General features: G+C 38.0%; 1 protein-coding gene across 4 annotated transcripts in view; it reads left to right on the top strand.

Moving 5' to 3' along the window:
• mapre2 (microtubule-associated protein, RP/EB family, member 2) overlaps nucleotides 1–17,505 on the top strand; it is a 73,845-nt gene extending 56,340 nt beyond the window's left edge. For 3 of the 4 annotated variants that reach the window (XM_059980480.1, XM_059980489.1, XM_059980470.1), the window contains exons 3-7: nucleotides 6,767–6,912; nucleotides 9,244–9,451; nucleotides 12,896–13,035; nucleotides 15,334–15,486; nucleotides 15,573–17,505. In XM_059980480.1, coding sequence (XP_059836463.1) covers nucleotides 6,767–6,912; nucleotides 9,244–9,451; nucleotides 12,896–13,035; nucleotides 15,334–15,486; nucleotides 15,573–15,644 — 719 coding nt within the window. In that variant the 3' untranslated portion in view covers nucleotides 15,645–17,505. Of the gene's footprint in view, nucleotides 1–6,766; nucleotides 6,913–9,243; nucleotides 9,452–12,895; nucleotides 13,036–13,196; nucleotides 13,644–15,333; nucleotides 15,487–15,572 lie in introns of those variants that run through there. The other variant, XM_059980499.1, reaches the window with a different exon arrangement.
• The last annotated feature ends 79 nt before the right edge of the window (nucleotides 17,506–17,584 follow it).

Genomic DNA, 17,584 nt, shown 5'->3' on the forward strand with positions numbered 1-17,584 from the left:
GAGGGGAAGAAGCTGTTCCTGAGTTGCTGACTGTGTGCCTTCAGGCTTCTGTATCCCCTACCTAATGGTAACAGTGAAAAAAGGGTGCTGGGTGCTGGAGATCCTTAATAATGGACACTGCCTTTCTGAGACACCAGTCCCTAAGGATGTCCTGGGTACTTGTTGCCTTGTACCCAAGGTGGAGCTGACTAGATTTACTACCTTCTGTAGCTTCTTTCGGTCCTGTGCAGTAACCCCTCCATACCAGACAGTGATGCAGCCTGTCAGGATGATCTCCACCCTACATCTGTAGAAGTTTGAGTGTATTTATTGACATACCAAATCTCTTCAAACTACTAATAAAGTATAGCTGCTGACATGCCTTCTTTATAACTACATCGATATGTTGGGACCAGGTTAGATCCTCAAGAGATCTTGACACCCAGGAACTTGAAGCTGCTCTCTCTCCACTTGATCCCTCTATGAGGTTTGGTATGTGTTCCTTCGTCTTACCCTTCCTGAAATCCATGATCAGCTCTTCAGTCTTACTGACATTGTGTGCCAGGTTGTTGCTGTGGCACCATTCACTAGTTGGCATATTTCACTCCTGTATGCCCTGTCATCACCTCCTGTGATTCTACCAACAATGGTTATATTGTCAGCAAATTTATAGATGGTATTTGAACTGTGCTTAGCCACACAGTCATGTGTATACAGAGAGTAGAGCAGTGGGCTAAGCATGCACCCCTGAGGTGCTCCAGTGTTGATCGTCAGCAAAGGAGGATGTGTAATCACCAATCCACACAGATTGTGTTCTTCCAGTTAGGAAGTTGAGGATCCAATTGCAGAGGGAGGTACAGAGGCCCAGGTTCTGCAACTTCTCAATCAGGATTGTGGGAATGATGGTATTAAATGTTGAGCTATAGTTGATGAACAGCATCCTGATTTAGATGTCTGTGTTGTCCAGGTGGTCTAAAGTCGTGTGGAGATCTTTCCTTAACGAAACCACGCTGATTATTATCATATACTTTGAAGTCTTCCTGAAATTTCATCCTTAATAATAGACTCTGAAATCTTGCCAACCTCAGAGGTCAGAATTGACCTATAATGCCTTCCTGCCTCAGACAGGGTGTTCCTAGTCACAGTTGCCAGTAAAACCTGCTTTCTTTCTTCCAAGTAATATAAATGAATACAATCTTTTGTCACAAGCTTCTTTCAGATTATAAACTCTGGCAAATATATGGTTGTGCAGATTCATATTCAAAGTTCATATGGTGTGTATATTAACTTAAGATTCATTTTCTTATTGTAAAATGCACAAATAAGCTGTTGTATACTCTGTACACTAAGATCTGATTCATTCTCAACTAGAAAACTTCACCCGAAGCCAGACTTGTGTTCACTCCACCAGAGGTCAAGAATACTTTGCCAAAAGCCCCATATTCATCTTACAGAATTAACAGGTCAAACCAAGTATCATTTAAATCTGGTGTGCCACAAATCCATTTTATTCCTATTAATAGAATTAATAGCCCAAACCTTTTGTTTTAAATTTTGAATAAATTTGTTCAATGCTCTTTAGAGTATAGGTAACTGTTCATGAAATACAGTTTGTAAGCTGATGTGACTGACATTTTCTCATATGCATCAGCCAAGCATGAGGTAGTAGGTGTATGTTAATTGGCTTATGTCAAACGAGGCAGCACTATCTTTATTATTTAGCATTATTGTGACAGAGCTTGGAAGCTTCCAGATTATACTTGACTATCATCTCTCACATTAATCATATTTACTTTATCATCATTGGGATATTAGTGTACTCTGAAGAGTTTGCCCTTACATTAATTTTGGGTGTCTGGGTTCTGTCCTCCAAAGCTTTTAGATTATGCACGCGAGTTTCGTTCCAGCAAAGGCATTTGAACTTTCAACTGTCTTGACAGTTTGCAGCTTACTCCCGTTGTAAACAAAGAATGAAGCTCCAGGAAACCATTTGTCAGATTCAAGATTTTGAAGGAAACACTGTTGTCACCTTTGTTGTTAAGAGTTTTTTTTAAAAAAACAATGCATTTTGAGTTCAGGGCAACTACTGAGAGGGTCACTAAGAGAATCTGTTATGATGAATAAGGACCATTTATATCATCCAATTTTAAAGTCTCTCCAGTGACTCAATTCAGTCATAACAGCAACCATATTACCAATATCAAATGAAAAACTTCTCAGTTGCTTAATTTATCAAGATAAAATCATGGATAAGATTCTATCTCCATCAATCTTGCTAGTTTAAAATATTACAAACCTTTGGAAATTGCACAACTGGTGTTACTCTTTCACTAGCTGCTGGCATGTTTAAGTGAAATATTAAACTTCTAATACATATAAGTGTGTATTTGTTTCTACCTATCAGAACCAGATGACTTTTTCCAGTAATCCTCTTGTATTCTCTTGTAGGATGACTATGTGATGTATCACTGAAATTAGAAGAATTAGCATACTTTTTTTCAGGTGTGGGGGTGCCTCAGTAATTGTACATCTTTCATTTGTCTATATCTAACAGTGGAAGCAATACCATGTGCATCTGGGACTCAACTTTCAATTTCTGTTTTTGTTGATTACTAACACAGCCTTCAGCTATTTAAGAATACAGTTGCCCGATGATGCATATTTTCTTGGTTATCCTTTTTAAAAAAAATAGTAATAATCCATCTTTTCAGTTTTGGTGCTGGTTGAATTCCTAATTAAGACGTTGCTTCTGATTTGGTTAATGGGCTTGTATATTTGACTGATTCCAAAAACTATTGTCACATTGCTTTGATGTAAAGATCCAAATCCAACAGGAAACACAAAGTACATTGTAGATGCTGTGGTCAAATCAATACGTACAACATGCTGGAGGAACTCAGCAGGTTGGGCAGCATCAGATCAACGAGCAGTCAACGTTTCGGGCCGAGACCCTTCGTCAATTCGTCAGGACTGAAGGAGGAGGGGGCAGGGGCCCTATAAAGAAGGTGGGGAGAGGGTGGAAGGTGCCAGGTGAAAAACCAATCAGAGGAAAGATCAAGGGGTGGGGGAGGGGAAGCAAGGAGGGGATAGGCAGGAAAGGTGAAGAAGAAATGTAAGGGGAAAGCACTGTGGGTAGTAGAAGGAGGCAGAACCATGAGAAGCGATAGGCAGCTGGAAGAGGAGGCAGAGTGAAAATGGGATGGGGAAGGGAGAGGGAGGGAATTACCATAAGTTGGAGAATTCAATGTTCATGCCAAGGGGCTGGAGACTAGCCAGACGGTATATGAGGTGTTGCTTCTCCAACCTGAGTTTGGCCTTATCGTGGCAGTAGAGGAGGCCATGTATGGACATATCGGAATGGGAATGTGAAGCAGAGTTGAAATTGGTGGCAACAGTGAGATCCCGTCTGTTCTGGCGGACGGAGTGGAGGTGCTCGACGAAGTGGTCCCCCAATCTGCATTGGGTCTCGCCAATATAGTGGCCGCACCAGGAGCACCGGATGCAATAGATGACCCCAACAGACTCACAAGTGAAGTGTTGCCTCACGTGGAATGACTGTTTGGGGCCCTGAATGGTGGTAAGAGAGGAGGTGTAGGGACAGATGTAGCACTTACGCCTGCAGGGATAAGTACCAAGTGGGAGATCTGTGGGGAGGGACTGTGGACCAGGCAGTCGCGGAGGGAATAATCCCTGTGAAAAGCGGAGAGAGGTAGAGAGGGAAAGATGTTTTTAGTGGTAGGGTCCTGTTGAAGGTGGCGGAAGTTGCGGAGGATGATATGCTGGATCTCCGGAGGCTGGTGGGGTGGTAGGTGAGGACAAGGGGAACACGGTCCCTATTGTGGTGACGGGAGGATGGGGTGAGGGTGGAAGTGTCACCCTGCCCCCTCCTCCTTCAGTCTTGACGAATGGTCTCGGCCCAAAGCGTTGTCTGCTCATTTCCACGGATGCTGCCTGACCTGCTGAGCTCCTCCAGCATGTTGTAGGTGTTGACAAATCTAACAGGACACTGAAGGGATTGCAGCTAATCCTAGAAGTGATAAAACCTGATGATTATAGGAGCAGAGTTGGGTAATTCAGCCCATTGAGTCTCCTCCGCCATTTCACCATGGCTGCTTTATTATCCCTCTCAACCCCATTCTCCTGCCTTCTCTCTATATAAATATATATACAGACCATAGATAAATATAACCAATCAAGAGCCTGTCGACCTCCTTTAAATATACCCAATGTCTTGGCTGCCACAGCTGTCTCTGGCTAAAATAAAAGGATTATCATTTGTTATAAAAGGATGTCCTTATATTCTGAGGTTGTGCTTTCTGGACCTAGACTCACCCACTCTGAGAAACATCCTCCATGAATATACAGCCAACCATAAAAGCCCCTGTTTATTCTACACTTTGCCTCTTGCCAGTTAACTAATCTTCTATCCATGTTTATATATTTCCTGGAATACCATGGCTCTTATTTTGGCTAACGTGTGGCACCCTGTTAAAGGCCTTCTGAAAATCCAAGTAAACAACATCCATTGACTATCTTGCTTGTTATTTCATCAAAGAATTTCAACAGATTTGTTAGACATGCTTTTTCCTTAAGGAAACCATGCTGTCTTTGACCAATTTTTCATGTGCTTCCAAGTACCATGAAACTTCATCCATAATGATGGACTCCAACGGCGTCCCAATCACTGAAATCAGGTTAAGGGGTATATAATTTCTTCTCTTTTGCTTCTCTCCCTTAAAGAGTGGAGTGAAATTTGCAATTTTCCAGTCCTCTGGAAGGATTCCAGAATCTAGTGATTCTTGAAAGATCATTACTAATATCTCCACAATCTCTTCAGCTCCCTCTTTTACAACCCTGCGGTGAAGTCCATCTGATCCAGTTGACTTACTTTAAAATCTTTCTGCTTCCAATGCACCTCCTGTGTAATGGCAGCTACACACACTTCAGCCTCCTGACTCTCTTGAACTTCTGATGTACTGTTAGTGTCTTCCATTGAAGACTCAAGCAAAATATTCATTGAGTTCATGTACCATTTCTTTGTACCCCATTACTATCCCTCCAGTGTCACTTTACAGCCAGCAGTCCAATATCCACTCTTGCCTCTTACTTTTCATGTATCTGAAAAGCTTTTGGTATCCTTTCCCTATCAGTTAGCTTATTTAATCATTTTCCCCTTTAATGCTTTCTTAGCTGCCTTCTGTTCATTTCATTTCCTCTCGCTTGCCATGACTTTTTTGCTCTGTTTCACACCCTCTTTTTTGATTTATTTTATCTTTGACTTGCCTCCACGGTTGCCTCATCCACCTTTAGGATACTACTACTACTTTGGGTTGAATCTATCCTGAACTTCTCGAATGGCTACCGAGAACTCCAGCCACTGCTGTTCTGCCATCAATCCTGCTTGTGTCCCTTTCTAATCAACTTTGCCCAGCTCTTCTCTCTTGCTTCTGTAATTCCCTTTACTTCATTGTAATACTGATACATCTAATTTTATCTTCCTCTCAAACTGCAGGGTGAATTCTATCATATTATGATCACTGCCTCCCAAGGGTCCTTAAGTTCTCTGATCTAATCTAGTTCATAATGCAACACCTAATCCAGAATTGACTTTCCCCTAGTGGCCTCAACAACAAACTACTCTTAAAAAGCCATCTTGTTGGCATTCTACAAATTCCTTCTCTTGGGATTGAACACCAAACTGATTTTCCTTATCTACCTGCATAGTGAAATCCCCAAGACTGTAGTAACATTGTCCAATTTACATGCTTTTTAAAGAAATCTCCTGTTGTAATTTGTGTCTGACAACTGTTTGGAGGTCTGTATACAAGTCCCATCAGGGTCTTTTTACCTTTTCAGATTTTTAACTGTACCCACAATGGTTCTACAGCTTTAAATCCTCTCTCACATCTTTGTAAGGAGCTGATTTCTTTTTTCTAACCAATAGTCAGACTGCCCCCTCTGCCTACTTGCCTGTCTTTCAACAAAATGTTTTCTTGGATGTTAAACTCTCAACTGTGATCTTCTTTTAGCTACGACTTAGTGAATCCCATAACATCACAACTGGCAATTTATAATTTGCTACAAGATCTTCCTTATTTTGTATATTGCATGCATTCATATATAACACCTTCAGTCCTGTATTTATTCATCCTTTTCAATTTTGGCTCCATGTTACCAGAAGTTAAATTCTTAGCCCTTTCTAGACTGTCTTTTTATTTATTCTGAAGACTTTCATAGCCTCTCCTGCACTTTCCCTTTTACTTTATTCTCAGTTTTCCAAACTGTTGAACCCACCCCACTACAATTTAGTTTAAAGACTCACTACAGCCCATCCCACTGACAGCAATTTTGCCCTATCATCTTCCTGACAGTCTCACTACACACTGTATTAACTTGTATATCAACTGCCCCATTGTCTGCATTATCACTCTAGTTCCCAACCCAACACATGATCTCTGTAGTTTATACAGAAAATGTAAAATTTAAATGCATGTTGGTTTGTTTGGTCGTAATGTGCCCGATTGAATGACCAATATTTAAAATAATTGCAATATATAACTATCAAATGAGTAGCACAGGGTGGAGAAAATAACATCATGAAGGGAAGAGAGGTAGGGAACTCATCTTAAAAATTTCCTTTAGTTGCAAGGTTGAACAATTTTGATTTAGATTTGAGAATATTTTTTTCTCTGGTCTGCCACAAACCAGAGAAATGGTAAAGAGGCCAAGTATTTATTTTCGCCTTTATTTCAAGCCTTAAATAGCATCATGAACTTTTTTTTTCCAGGTGCAGCATACTGCCAGTTCATGGATATGTTGTTCTCTGGCTGTATTAGTTTGAAAAAAGTAAAATTCCAAGCAAAATTGGAGCACGAGTATATTCACAATTTCAAACTTCTACAAGGTGCTTTTAAGAGAATGAATGTAGATAAAGTAAGTATTAATTTGAAATTATATCAATTATAGTTACTTGTTTTTTACTGTGGGAAATCTTGCATGGCATTGATCTGAGACACTGTTGTATTGATGAAATGTTGAACTCAATTGATGGGGTGTCTACTTCCACTGAAAATATTTATAGAGTAGTTTATAATTGATGGTCAATTGAATTTAAAGTGAGTATACGAAGGTCCATGTCAAAGCCTCAGCAATCTCCTCACTTCTCCAAGTATGCTGATATATGTGTTCAGGGGCCATTTCCTGTCAGGGGCAATATTTGTATTATCTCCTTTCACCCTTTTTGTATGTTGTAGAAACGTATGTTTTTTGTATTTTTTTGCCCGCTAACACTCAAAGGATGTTCTTAAGTATATTTTTTCTTTTAAATTGATTCTTATTGTGGAGTATAGCCCTAGTTCTTTGAATGTTCTTTCCTTTTTCTGGAAGCAAATGAAATATAGTGTAAGTTGGACCTTCAGCTGTAAATATTTTTCTACATCCCATACACATAGGTACATTCATATAATGTTTCTTACCTGATGTCAGTGATGAGTGATCTGCGGGAATCTGTTCAGGAACCCCTGCTCTTTATGATTTTTATAAATTACTTGAATGAGGACTGGATGGGTAAATTAGGAAGTTTGCAGATGACACAAAAGAGAGACAGGCATACTTTATTGATCCTGAGGGAAATTGGGTTTCGTTACATTTGCACCAACCAAGAACCAAGCTGGTGTGGATAGTGTAGAAGATTGTCAGATATGATGCAGAGCTAGGCTGAGAGGTGGCAGATGGGGTTCAGTCCAGAAAATTGTGGAGTGATTTACTTCGGAAGGTCGAATTTGAAGGCAGAAATCAGAGAATTCTTTCTTACCAGTGTGGAAGAACAGAGTGATCTTGGAGTCCATGTCCATAGATACCTCAAAGTTGCCACACAAGCTTTTGGGGTGGTTAAGAAGGCATAGGTGTGTTGACCTTCCTTAGTTGGTGAATTGAGTTCAAGGGCCATGATATGCTGTCTTGTTGCAGCTCTATGGAACTTGAAATATTGTATTCAGTTCTGTTGGAGCAATGCAGAAGTTTTAATGAGCATGCAGAGATTTACCAGGATGCTGCCTGAATTAGAGAGCAGGTCTTTTGAGGATAAGTTGAGTGAGCATATTTCTTCAGTGCAAAGGAGGGTGAGAGGTATCTTGATAGAGCTATACAAGATGATAGAAGTCAAAATAGAGTGGACATCCAGAGACACTTTCTCCACAGGACAGAAATGAAAGGGACATACTTTTGAGGTGATTGGAGTAAAACATAGGGGAGATGTCAGAAGTAGATTTTTTTTTATTATTACACAGAGTGGTAGGTGCATGAAACACACTGCCAGGAGCGATGGTAAAGGCAACTGTATTTAGGGACATTAAAGAGCATATAGGTGAAAGAAAAATAGAGGGTTATGAAGAGTTAGATTGATATTAGACTAGGGTTAAATGATCAGCACAGCATTGTGGAGTGAAGGGCCTGTACTGTTCTGCCCTATGCACAAGGAGCAAGAAATTTATCAGGCTTGATAATCCCATTGTGTAAGAGTTCCATGTGGCATCTCCCTGGATGAATTGCTTCAATTTTTAAAGTAAACTAGTTAGGAGAAAATTTGCTTAATACAAGCTTATGTTCTATTGTTCCATTTATGAGGTGATGGTTGTTGTGATGGAAAATAACTGGTTCTTTGAGTCTCAACAGTAGAGGCGTGGACACACAGTTTTAATAATAAGGAATTAATTTACAAGGGGAAGTTAGGTCAACACAAGCAACTACAATACACAGGAAGCAGTGTGGGGACAGGGTACGGTTACACAGACAAAGAACAAGGGAAAAGCACTACGACAGCTATCCCCCTTGACCTTGGATAGCTGTGGCTCCCTTACCAGGACAAACGATAGACCTTCCCAAACATAAATCAATGCACTTACATTCAATGAGATGGTCTGTAAGAGAGACCAAGACAGGCACAAGTCTCACCTTTTATAGCATGGGGCTGGGAGAGATAATCCAATTCAGGTGACCAATAATTTAGGTGTGCATTGATTAGTTGGGAGGGACCAAATGTTGATTGGCATGTGGTGTGTCCTCCGACCAGCCAGGTGGCAGTGCGTCTATCACGTGGCCGGTATCTCTGGATACAATGGTGTTATCTTTATTGTATAATTACGTTATTCTAATTTTGAATATCTTCTGGAGGTGTGTTGTCAGGAACTATGACTTCATCCATTTCTGAATCAGTTCAGTTAGTTCTTGTGTCATTGAATAAAATTGTTCATTTTATTTTGCCAGGTTATTCCAGTAGAGCGATTGGTTAAAGGTCGCTTTCAGGACAACTTGGAATTCATCCAGTGGTTCAAGAAGTTCTTTGATGCAAACTATGATGGTAAAGAGTATGATCCAGTCCTTGCTCGACAAGGTCAAGATGCTATTCCTCCACCCAATCCTGGTGAACAAATTTTTAATTTGCCAAAGAAAGCAGCTAGTTCACCAAGTGCAGGTAATAGTATTATTTTGTTTGTGTTCTGTTTTTTCTAGACTTGTGGATATTCTGTCAACTCTGCATATTTTGCCATTCAGGCTGTTAATTTATCATTTAACTTTTCAGTGTTTTTTTTTATTTGGAACCTTTTTGTTTGCAATCCTATTTGTTTTTTTTGGTATGTCCCAAGTCTTCATAATTGGTACCTCCAGTTCATCAACCTTGTGATAACTCTATATCATCCTCAAACAACGAATCTATTTCCATGGATGTACTGGATGCAATCTCTGCCTGCTGTCACAAGCACATTCCTTTATTCTCCAGTTTCTTGATATCTGGATGAATCAAATTCTGTAATTCAGTATTCTTAAAACTAATGTAACTTGTTCGATTTTTAGCAAAACTTAATAATACCACCATCACCATTCCATCAATTTTTTTGATATCCTCTTCATTGTGAGACAAGTAGCGTGTAAAATCTCTTTGATTGTGAGCTGCATTTCAAAGTTTCAGAAGAATTGAAGTTTCTGATATTCCGCTTTTGGCTTTTCTTGCTATTCAACATCAGACCTTATTGAAACAATCATCTGTGCATTAACCACCTAAGAGGTTGACTGTTTAGACCATAAGATATAGGAGGAGAATTATGCCATTTGCCATTGTACCAAGGATAAGTGAATGGACCAAGGTCTGGTAGATGGAACATAGCGTTGGTAAATGTGAGATCATCTGCTTTGGAAGGAATAATAGAAGAGCAGATTATTATTGAAATGGAGAAAGATTGCAGCATGCTGTTATGAAGAGGGACTTGAGAGTGCTTATTCATGAATCGCAAGAAGTTGGCTTGCAGGTACAACAGGTTATTAGGAAGGTAAACGGAATGTTGGCCTTCATTGCTAGAGGGATTGAATTCAAGAGCAGGGAAGTCATGCTGCAACTATACAGGGTACTAGTGAGGCTGCACCTGGAGTACTGTGTGCAGTTCTGGTCTCCATACTTGAGGAAAGATACACTGGCTTTGGAGGCAGTGCAGAGGAAATTCACCAGGTGATTCCAGGGATGAAGGAGTTAATTTAGGAGAGATTGAGTCACCTTGGACTGTACTCTCTGGAATTCAGAAGAATGAGAGGGGATCTTATAAAAACATACAAAATTTTGAAAGGGATAGATAAGACAGAAGTAGGAAAGTTGTTTCCATTGGTAGGTGAGACTAGAACTAGGGTACATTGCCTCAAGATTCAGGGGAGAAGATTAAAGACAGAGATGAGGAGACACTGTTTTTCCCAGAGAGTGGTGAATCTGTGGAATTCTCTGCCCAGGGAAGCAGTTGAGGCTTCTTTAAGATACAGTTAGGTAGGTTTTTACATAGTAAGGGAATTAAGGGTTATGGGGAAAAGGCATGTAGATGGAACTGAGTTTACGGACAGATCAGCTGCGATCTTATTGAATGGCAGGGCAGGCTCGATGGGCCGGATGGCCTACTCCTGTTCCTATTTCTTATGTTCTTGTGTTTATTATGTGCCTCCCAGTACCCCGAAGCCACATCCTTAACAATCGACTCCATCATCTTCTCAACCAGTGAGGTCAGACTAAACAGTCTATGATTTCCTTTTTACTGCCTCTCTCCCTTCTTGAATAATAGAGTGATTTTGCAATTTTCCAGTTCACTGGAACCATGCCGGAATCCATTGTTTCTTGAAAGATCATTAATATTGCCTGCACAGTCTCTTCAGCCACCTTATTCCAATACCTGGGGTATAGGCCATCTGGTCCAGGTGACCTATCTAACTTCAGACTTTTCAGTTTCCCATACACCCTAATAATAGCAATTTTGCTCGCTTCTGCCCCCTATGCTTGGATCTTCCGGCATGCTGCTGTGTCTATACAGAGAAGACTGATGTAGACTGTTTAATGCTCTTGTTTTTGTTTTCTTCTTTCTTTCTTTCCATTCCTTTTATCAGTTTAGAAGTACTTTGAATCTACTGACATTAGAATATTCATTCACTTGCCATTAATTAGCTTTACTGGTATGCTTGTTGGATTCTTAGTGGCATTGTATCAAGATTATAACAGTTTTTCAGTGTTGAAATTAGCTGTACAATACCCCATACTGCAAGTATAGGAAGTTCTTCATCAATATTTGTGGTATGTTAATGTGATTAATTAGTGCATAACAAAATCTTTAAGTATTTCTTTAACTAGAATGGCAAGAAGCATAATCCTCAGTTTGCTTAGTCTTACAATTTTGACTGCAAATCTTGAGGAGTATTTCATGAGGGTTATGAGTTTTGAATGTAGAAAATCGGTAATTGAAATGGACTTTAAAAATGAGCAAGAGGAATATTGTGGCAAAAATTGTTTTCCATGCCCAAATCTATCTTTAGTTCAGTTGTTAAGATGTGGATCAACGTTTATACTCCTAAAAAAAAATAAACAGTTTGATAGAATTATACTAAATCTTGTTTTCTGAGAGTTACTTTTATGGATTTTATTGTAGAAGGGAATGATAAATTTCTAACTTTTTTTATGTGCCCTTAATTCAATTTATTGCATCTTCCTTTTATCTTTTAATCATTAGCCTCATTTTGCTTTCCCATAATTTTTAACAATGACAATTTTACATGATTCTTTAAAAATACTGCCTAGATCTGTGATCTATATCAGTATGGTTTGAATGAAAGGTTTTATAGTGTGGAAATATTTGAAAAGAATATGTAATCTGAGAATTTACTGATCCCATATTGCCTATTAAAATATGACATCAAGCAAAGTGTATTTATTAAATTCTGTTTACCATTAAATGTCATCTGCTCATATGAAATTAATACTTAAACACTGTGGGCAGGTCACGAAAATTACTTTTCCCCAAGCTTAGTCTTTGACAATTGAGAAAACTTGATTATTAATTTAGTTCTTGGACACAAAGAGTTGTGTGGGATTTTATCCCTGTCACCACCCCCTACCCACATTTACTACAAACATTTTAAATAGTACTTCATTTGAAGGCATAATGTTGTTTCAAAAATATAATTTCTTGTATTTATTATTGTAGCTAAATTTTATTGAACATTTCCCACTAAATTCTATTAAATATTTTCCGTTATTGTAACTGTAAACTTTGAATGCCTTCTCACGTGACTAGGTGGTATTGGAGCACCTTCCATGCAAGGTTTTAACTTTAAATTTGCTACCCAGGGAGTAACGTGGGGATTGGAGAATGATCATCCATGGGATATTAAAATCTGCAAGAATTATCACAGATGATCTTGATTGTATAAATCCTAAAATTAAGGAACTCTACTCAAAAAATTTTAGTTTACTGTCAAGTCAGTAAAGTGCTGAAATATTTGTTTTGTAATGCAGATTTTATTGGTCATACAACCCTGCATGAAAGCGTGATATATATCAGAACTTACAGTAATTCAAGTTGTTCAGGTGGTTCAATTTCTGCCCTAATGATAGGTGCTGCTGCTCCAAAAAGCACTCCATCTCCTAAATCAGTGTCAACACCAACTAGGCCAACTTCAGCTCAAGCTAGAAAGGCACCAGGAACAAAAAGTGGTGGTGATGCAGAATCACATATTGCACAGTTGAATGAGCAGGTACGTGGTAGTGAGTCTAAATATTCCAGTAATTAAAATATATTCACAATTGATAAACATAATCAGAGGTGCAGTTGAAGTGAAATCCAGATGAACATATCACTAGGTATAATCATTGAATATATCTACTTTTACCCCTCTATCTCCTGGATTATTTTCAGGCAACCTTTTTATCACTGTGGACTTTGCCCCTGCTATTGATGGATCATTGAGTTTGTCACCATGTGAGCAAGTTTGGGATTGAACATCACTTTCATCATTTGCTGACACCCCACCAATATCCTTCTCTATTCAGAGGCAGAATTATTTTTATTGATAATAGAAATGATGTTATGGTACAATTCTTTGTGTACATACTGTAGTTGATGCTTAAATTGGGACATTCAATACCATGTCACATTGATAAATGTACTAAAAATATAGATTGATATTTAAAATTATTCATTACTTATTTCTTTAAGTTATGTTTAACAGCATTAATTTTTATCACTAGATCCAATTTGGATCTTTGAAACTATTGTGTAATACCTGTAAAGAGGTAAGATAGACTAATGTATTGCTGTGTTTCCCATATTATTTATAATTAAAACAAAAGAGGTATTCTCTCACATGATGAAATCTTAAAATAAGCTATAAGCAATTTAGTTATATATGACTCATTTGTATTTTGTTCCTTATTAGTATTAACATACAACTTTCAAACAACATATTTATCAACAAACTTGAATAAAAAGTTGAGAACATTCGCTAAACTCTTTGCCTTCAGAATTGGCTTTATTGATTTTTATTTGAAAAGGAAAGTTCTGGATATAATTTAGATCAGTGGTTCCCAATCTGTGGTCCACGGACCCCTTGCTTAATGATATTGGTCCATGGCATAAAAAAGGTCGGGAACCTTTAATTTAGATATTATCCGAAAAAGGACAAGCCCACTGAACTGTTGTTTTATGTTTAATAGTTGGAAGATATACCAGCGTCTGAATTTTTTTTAATGTTTTCTCATTCCAGACATTTGTGGAGGACTTGGTATCTTAGATCATCAAATTACACTCAAATCCATGTTGAGAAGGTCATAATAAACATTCAGTTGATCTGGGCAGTGGTCAGGAGGTTGTTCCCTAACCGACAGTAGTTTAAGATGTCCAGTTACATTATTGTTATTCTTTAGCTCCCATTGATGATGATCTAAATTTAGCTAAAGTCGAGTGTGATTGGGAGTATCATTGTGTCATCCATTCGAGGCCTGGCCTTAAACTTGGGTGTAAATGCATGAAGTGTAGCATAATTAACCAGACAGATGTCAGTCACACCTCTGTACTTGGTAATCTTCCAAAATTTGTGATCAATTTTTTTTTCATTTTCAATTCATAATCACAGTGACAGTGCAGAAGCACGACTGAAGATGATTTATATTGTGCAATTCTATGAGGTGATTCACAGTATCCAAAATACTGTTATGCAGAACACTTTCTCATTAGAAAATAAAATATGACAATTTCTTCTTGTGTACCATAATGTTAACTCTTTAATAAGGTTCTTCCCCAGTACTTTAATGGTACATTAACATAGCAGCTGGTTTGATGCTATTTCAGTGCCAGGTACTTGGGTTCAATTCCACTGCTGTCTGCAAGGAATTTGTATGTTCCTCCCGTGAATGCGTGAGTTTCTTTTGGGTGCTCTTATTTTCCACCACATTCCAAAGGTGTATGGGTTAGAAGGTTAATTGGTCATATGGGTGTAATTCGGTGGCATGGGTTTGTTCATCCAGAAGGTCCTGTTGCCATGCTGTATCTCTAAATTAAAAAAAATAATAATTTGGGTTAAATTGGAAGTATATTGAGCTTGGAGTGAATTGTATTGCACTACAATGTGTAACCAATTGATCCTGGTGTTTTCAAGTCCAATGTATACATCGTTGTACACATCAATTTGTGTGTTGCTTTTATATTTCAAATGTCTATGGAGAAAAATGCAGTGAAGTGAAACTAGTTAGATTGTTCTCAAACTAGATCCAATATGAACTTAATTGACTAGCTGCTGTGGTGAAACTTTTGTGATGTTGAGATGTTTTACTTAGTGTATTCTGTCAGTAACTTAATAGAAGGCAACTTCCTTTAATCAAATTATTAGAATGTATTCAGAGGGGAAAGGAAAAGAATCTTTTTCTCTTCTGAATACTTTCTTGCACTGAAATTCTGATATTTTGATCAAAATTTCTGCAACTCGAAAAAAATTGTGCTTTTGTTTTTGTATAGATCAATGTTGCTTCAATTGATTTGTTTTTTCAACTGTAAACAGGTGAGTTCATTAAAACTCGCACTTGAAGGAGTTGAAAAGGAGAGGGACTTCTACTTTGGGAAACTGAGAGAAATTGAACTCATATGCCAAGAACATGGGCAGGAGAATATTGACCTTGTTCAGCAACTCATGGACGTCCTATATGCCACTGATGTATGTAGAATTTTACTACTTACTTGGGGGTAAAATATAAATACTGTATTCAGTGATATATATGTATATTTATTTTTAAACTGCAGGAGGGAATTGCAGGGCCGGATGATGGTCAGGTACAGGCTGAAGAACTGCCTCAGGAACCAGAAGAATACTGACACTGCAGGCATCTATTTGTGAATGAAGAGCACACTGAAGGCTTCATGAAAAGAATTGCTTCAGTTTGAACATTAGCGTTTTATCCTCCATTACTCTGCATCAGCAAAGTACTGTATTCTTTACCCATTATTTTACCATCATGCATTTGCAGCAACTATCTTTGTATAGGAAAATGTGGTAATTTGGGGCTAAATCAACACTTTGCATTACGGCTATGTTTAGGCAGATATATGGTTTGACAACATAATTGATTTCAAAACTGTAGTATCCACTGAAGTTTTACAAAGTAGTTTCAGTGATCAGAAATGCAGTATTACAAGTTCATATGCACCGTGTATAGTTTTGAAACCTACATTGAGAAACCCATCACACAGGCATTTCTACACAATACATAGGTAATATAAGCCTATTTATAAGAAAACGTCATTGAAGGAATGGGTTCTTAAATCTGTAAAAAAAAAAGTCTTATTAAGCTGTATCTTGTTATGAAAATTATTCACAATTTGTCGCATGATAGAGTAGCTTTGTTTTCAGGACATAAATTTCAGTTACTTTATCTTTCTAATTTAATAAATTAGAAGTCTGTTTATATTGTGGTCTGTGTATAAAAGTCTTCTTGAGAAACCTGTTAATGCAATGATGCATACAAAGTCACGTTCACCAGAATCTCAGTTAAATATCATAATATTCTGATGGTCTTATGGTTGTCACAATTAAGCAGCAGAGGAAATGAGAACAATGGTAAGTGCATGTAGTTTAGATATGATTTGGTTGCTGACCAATGATAAAAAGACCTGAATTTGAACAAGTCTTGACTGGTAGTAACACATCAGCTTTTCTTTGAGACGAGATTCACTAGACTGGAGCTCATTATCTGTTGGACGGAATTTGTGAGGTGCGGTTCCTCCTTCACTCACAAATTTCATTTGTATTTCAGCCAAGGACTAATAATTCAAAAGTTCTGTGGTGATTTATGTGGAACTTATTGACTGAGGAGGAAGATGTGAAAGATCACTTTATAAAGCTTAGTGCCTGCAAATAGAAATATCAGATGGGTGTATTATTGCCATAGATTGAAAAATCTACTGATTTTAGTAATACCTATATGTATGCATATTTTACTCCTGTTGAAATTAATAATAGGTTATACATAATGCATGTTTCCATCACAGGTTTGCTAGTTTGTTTCATCTTCATTTATCATTCTTGGCCACCAAAATTGAATTTTTAATGGGTTTGTAAACTGTAAGTATATTTTGTCACATTAAGCATACAGACAAGTAAATTATTCTGCTTTTGGTTTACCTATTTCAGTTGTAGGTTTGGAGAGGAACATACAAATTGGGAGCTGGAATAGGCCATTGGCTCTCAAGCTTTTGCTATAATTTCATAAGATAATGGGTTACTAACTCCCACCTACCTAGCCCCCACTCCTTTTGCTTTTCAAGAACCTATCTACCTCTTTTAAAAATGCTCAAATATCTCTGTTTCGATTGCTTTTTGGGGAAAGAATTCCAAAACCTCAACCTTAGCGAAAAAAAATTGTTTTGTTTTAAATGGGAGACATCACCCCTCCCCCCCTACCCGTGTTCTAGATTCTTCCATCAAGTTGCCTCTCATCCTTCTAAAGTGGATAAAAGGCGTGTTTGTCCAGCTTTTCCTCATAATGCAACCCATCCCTTTCAGGTATGAGCCAGTTAAGTCTTTTCTGAACTGCTTCCACTGCATTGACTTGTTCACAACATGTTTACATTTTTAAGTAAGGAGGTCAATACTGTACATTTCTCTAGATTTGGTCCCACTAATGCCTATGTGAGTGAGGTGTACTCCTAGCAATAAATATTAGCTTTTGTTCTCATACTTATGTATCTTGCCTCTCAAATCTCCATTTAGATCATACATGTATTTTTAAAAAATGGTCAATTTCACATTTTCCTAC

Source organism: Hypanus sabinus, chromosome 1, assembly GCF_030144855.1.
Source record: "Hypanus sabinus isolate sHypSab1 chromosome 1, sHypSab1.hap1, whole genome shotgun sequence".
Classification (NCBI taxonomy): Eukaryota; Metazoa; Chordata; class Chondrichthyes; order Myliobatiformes; family Dasyatidae; genus Hypanus; species Hypanus sabinus.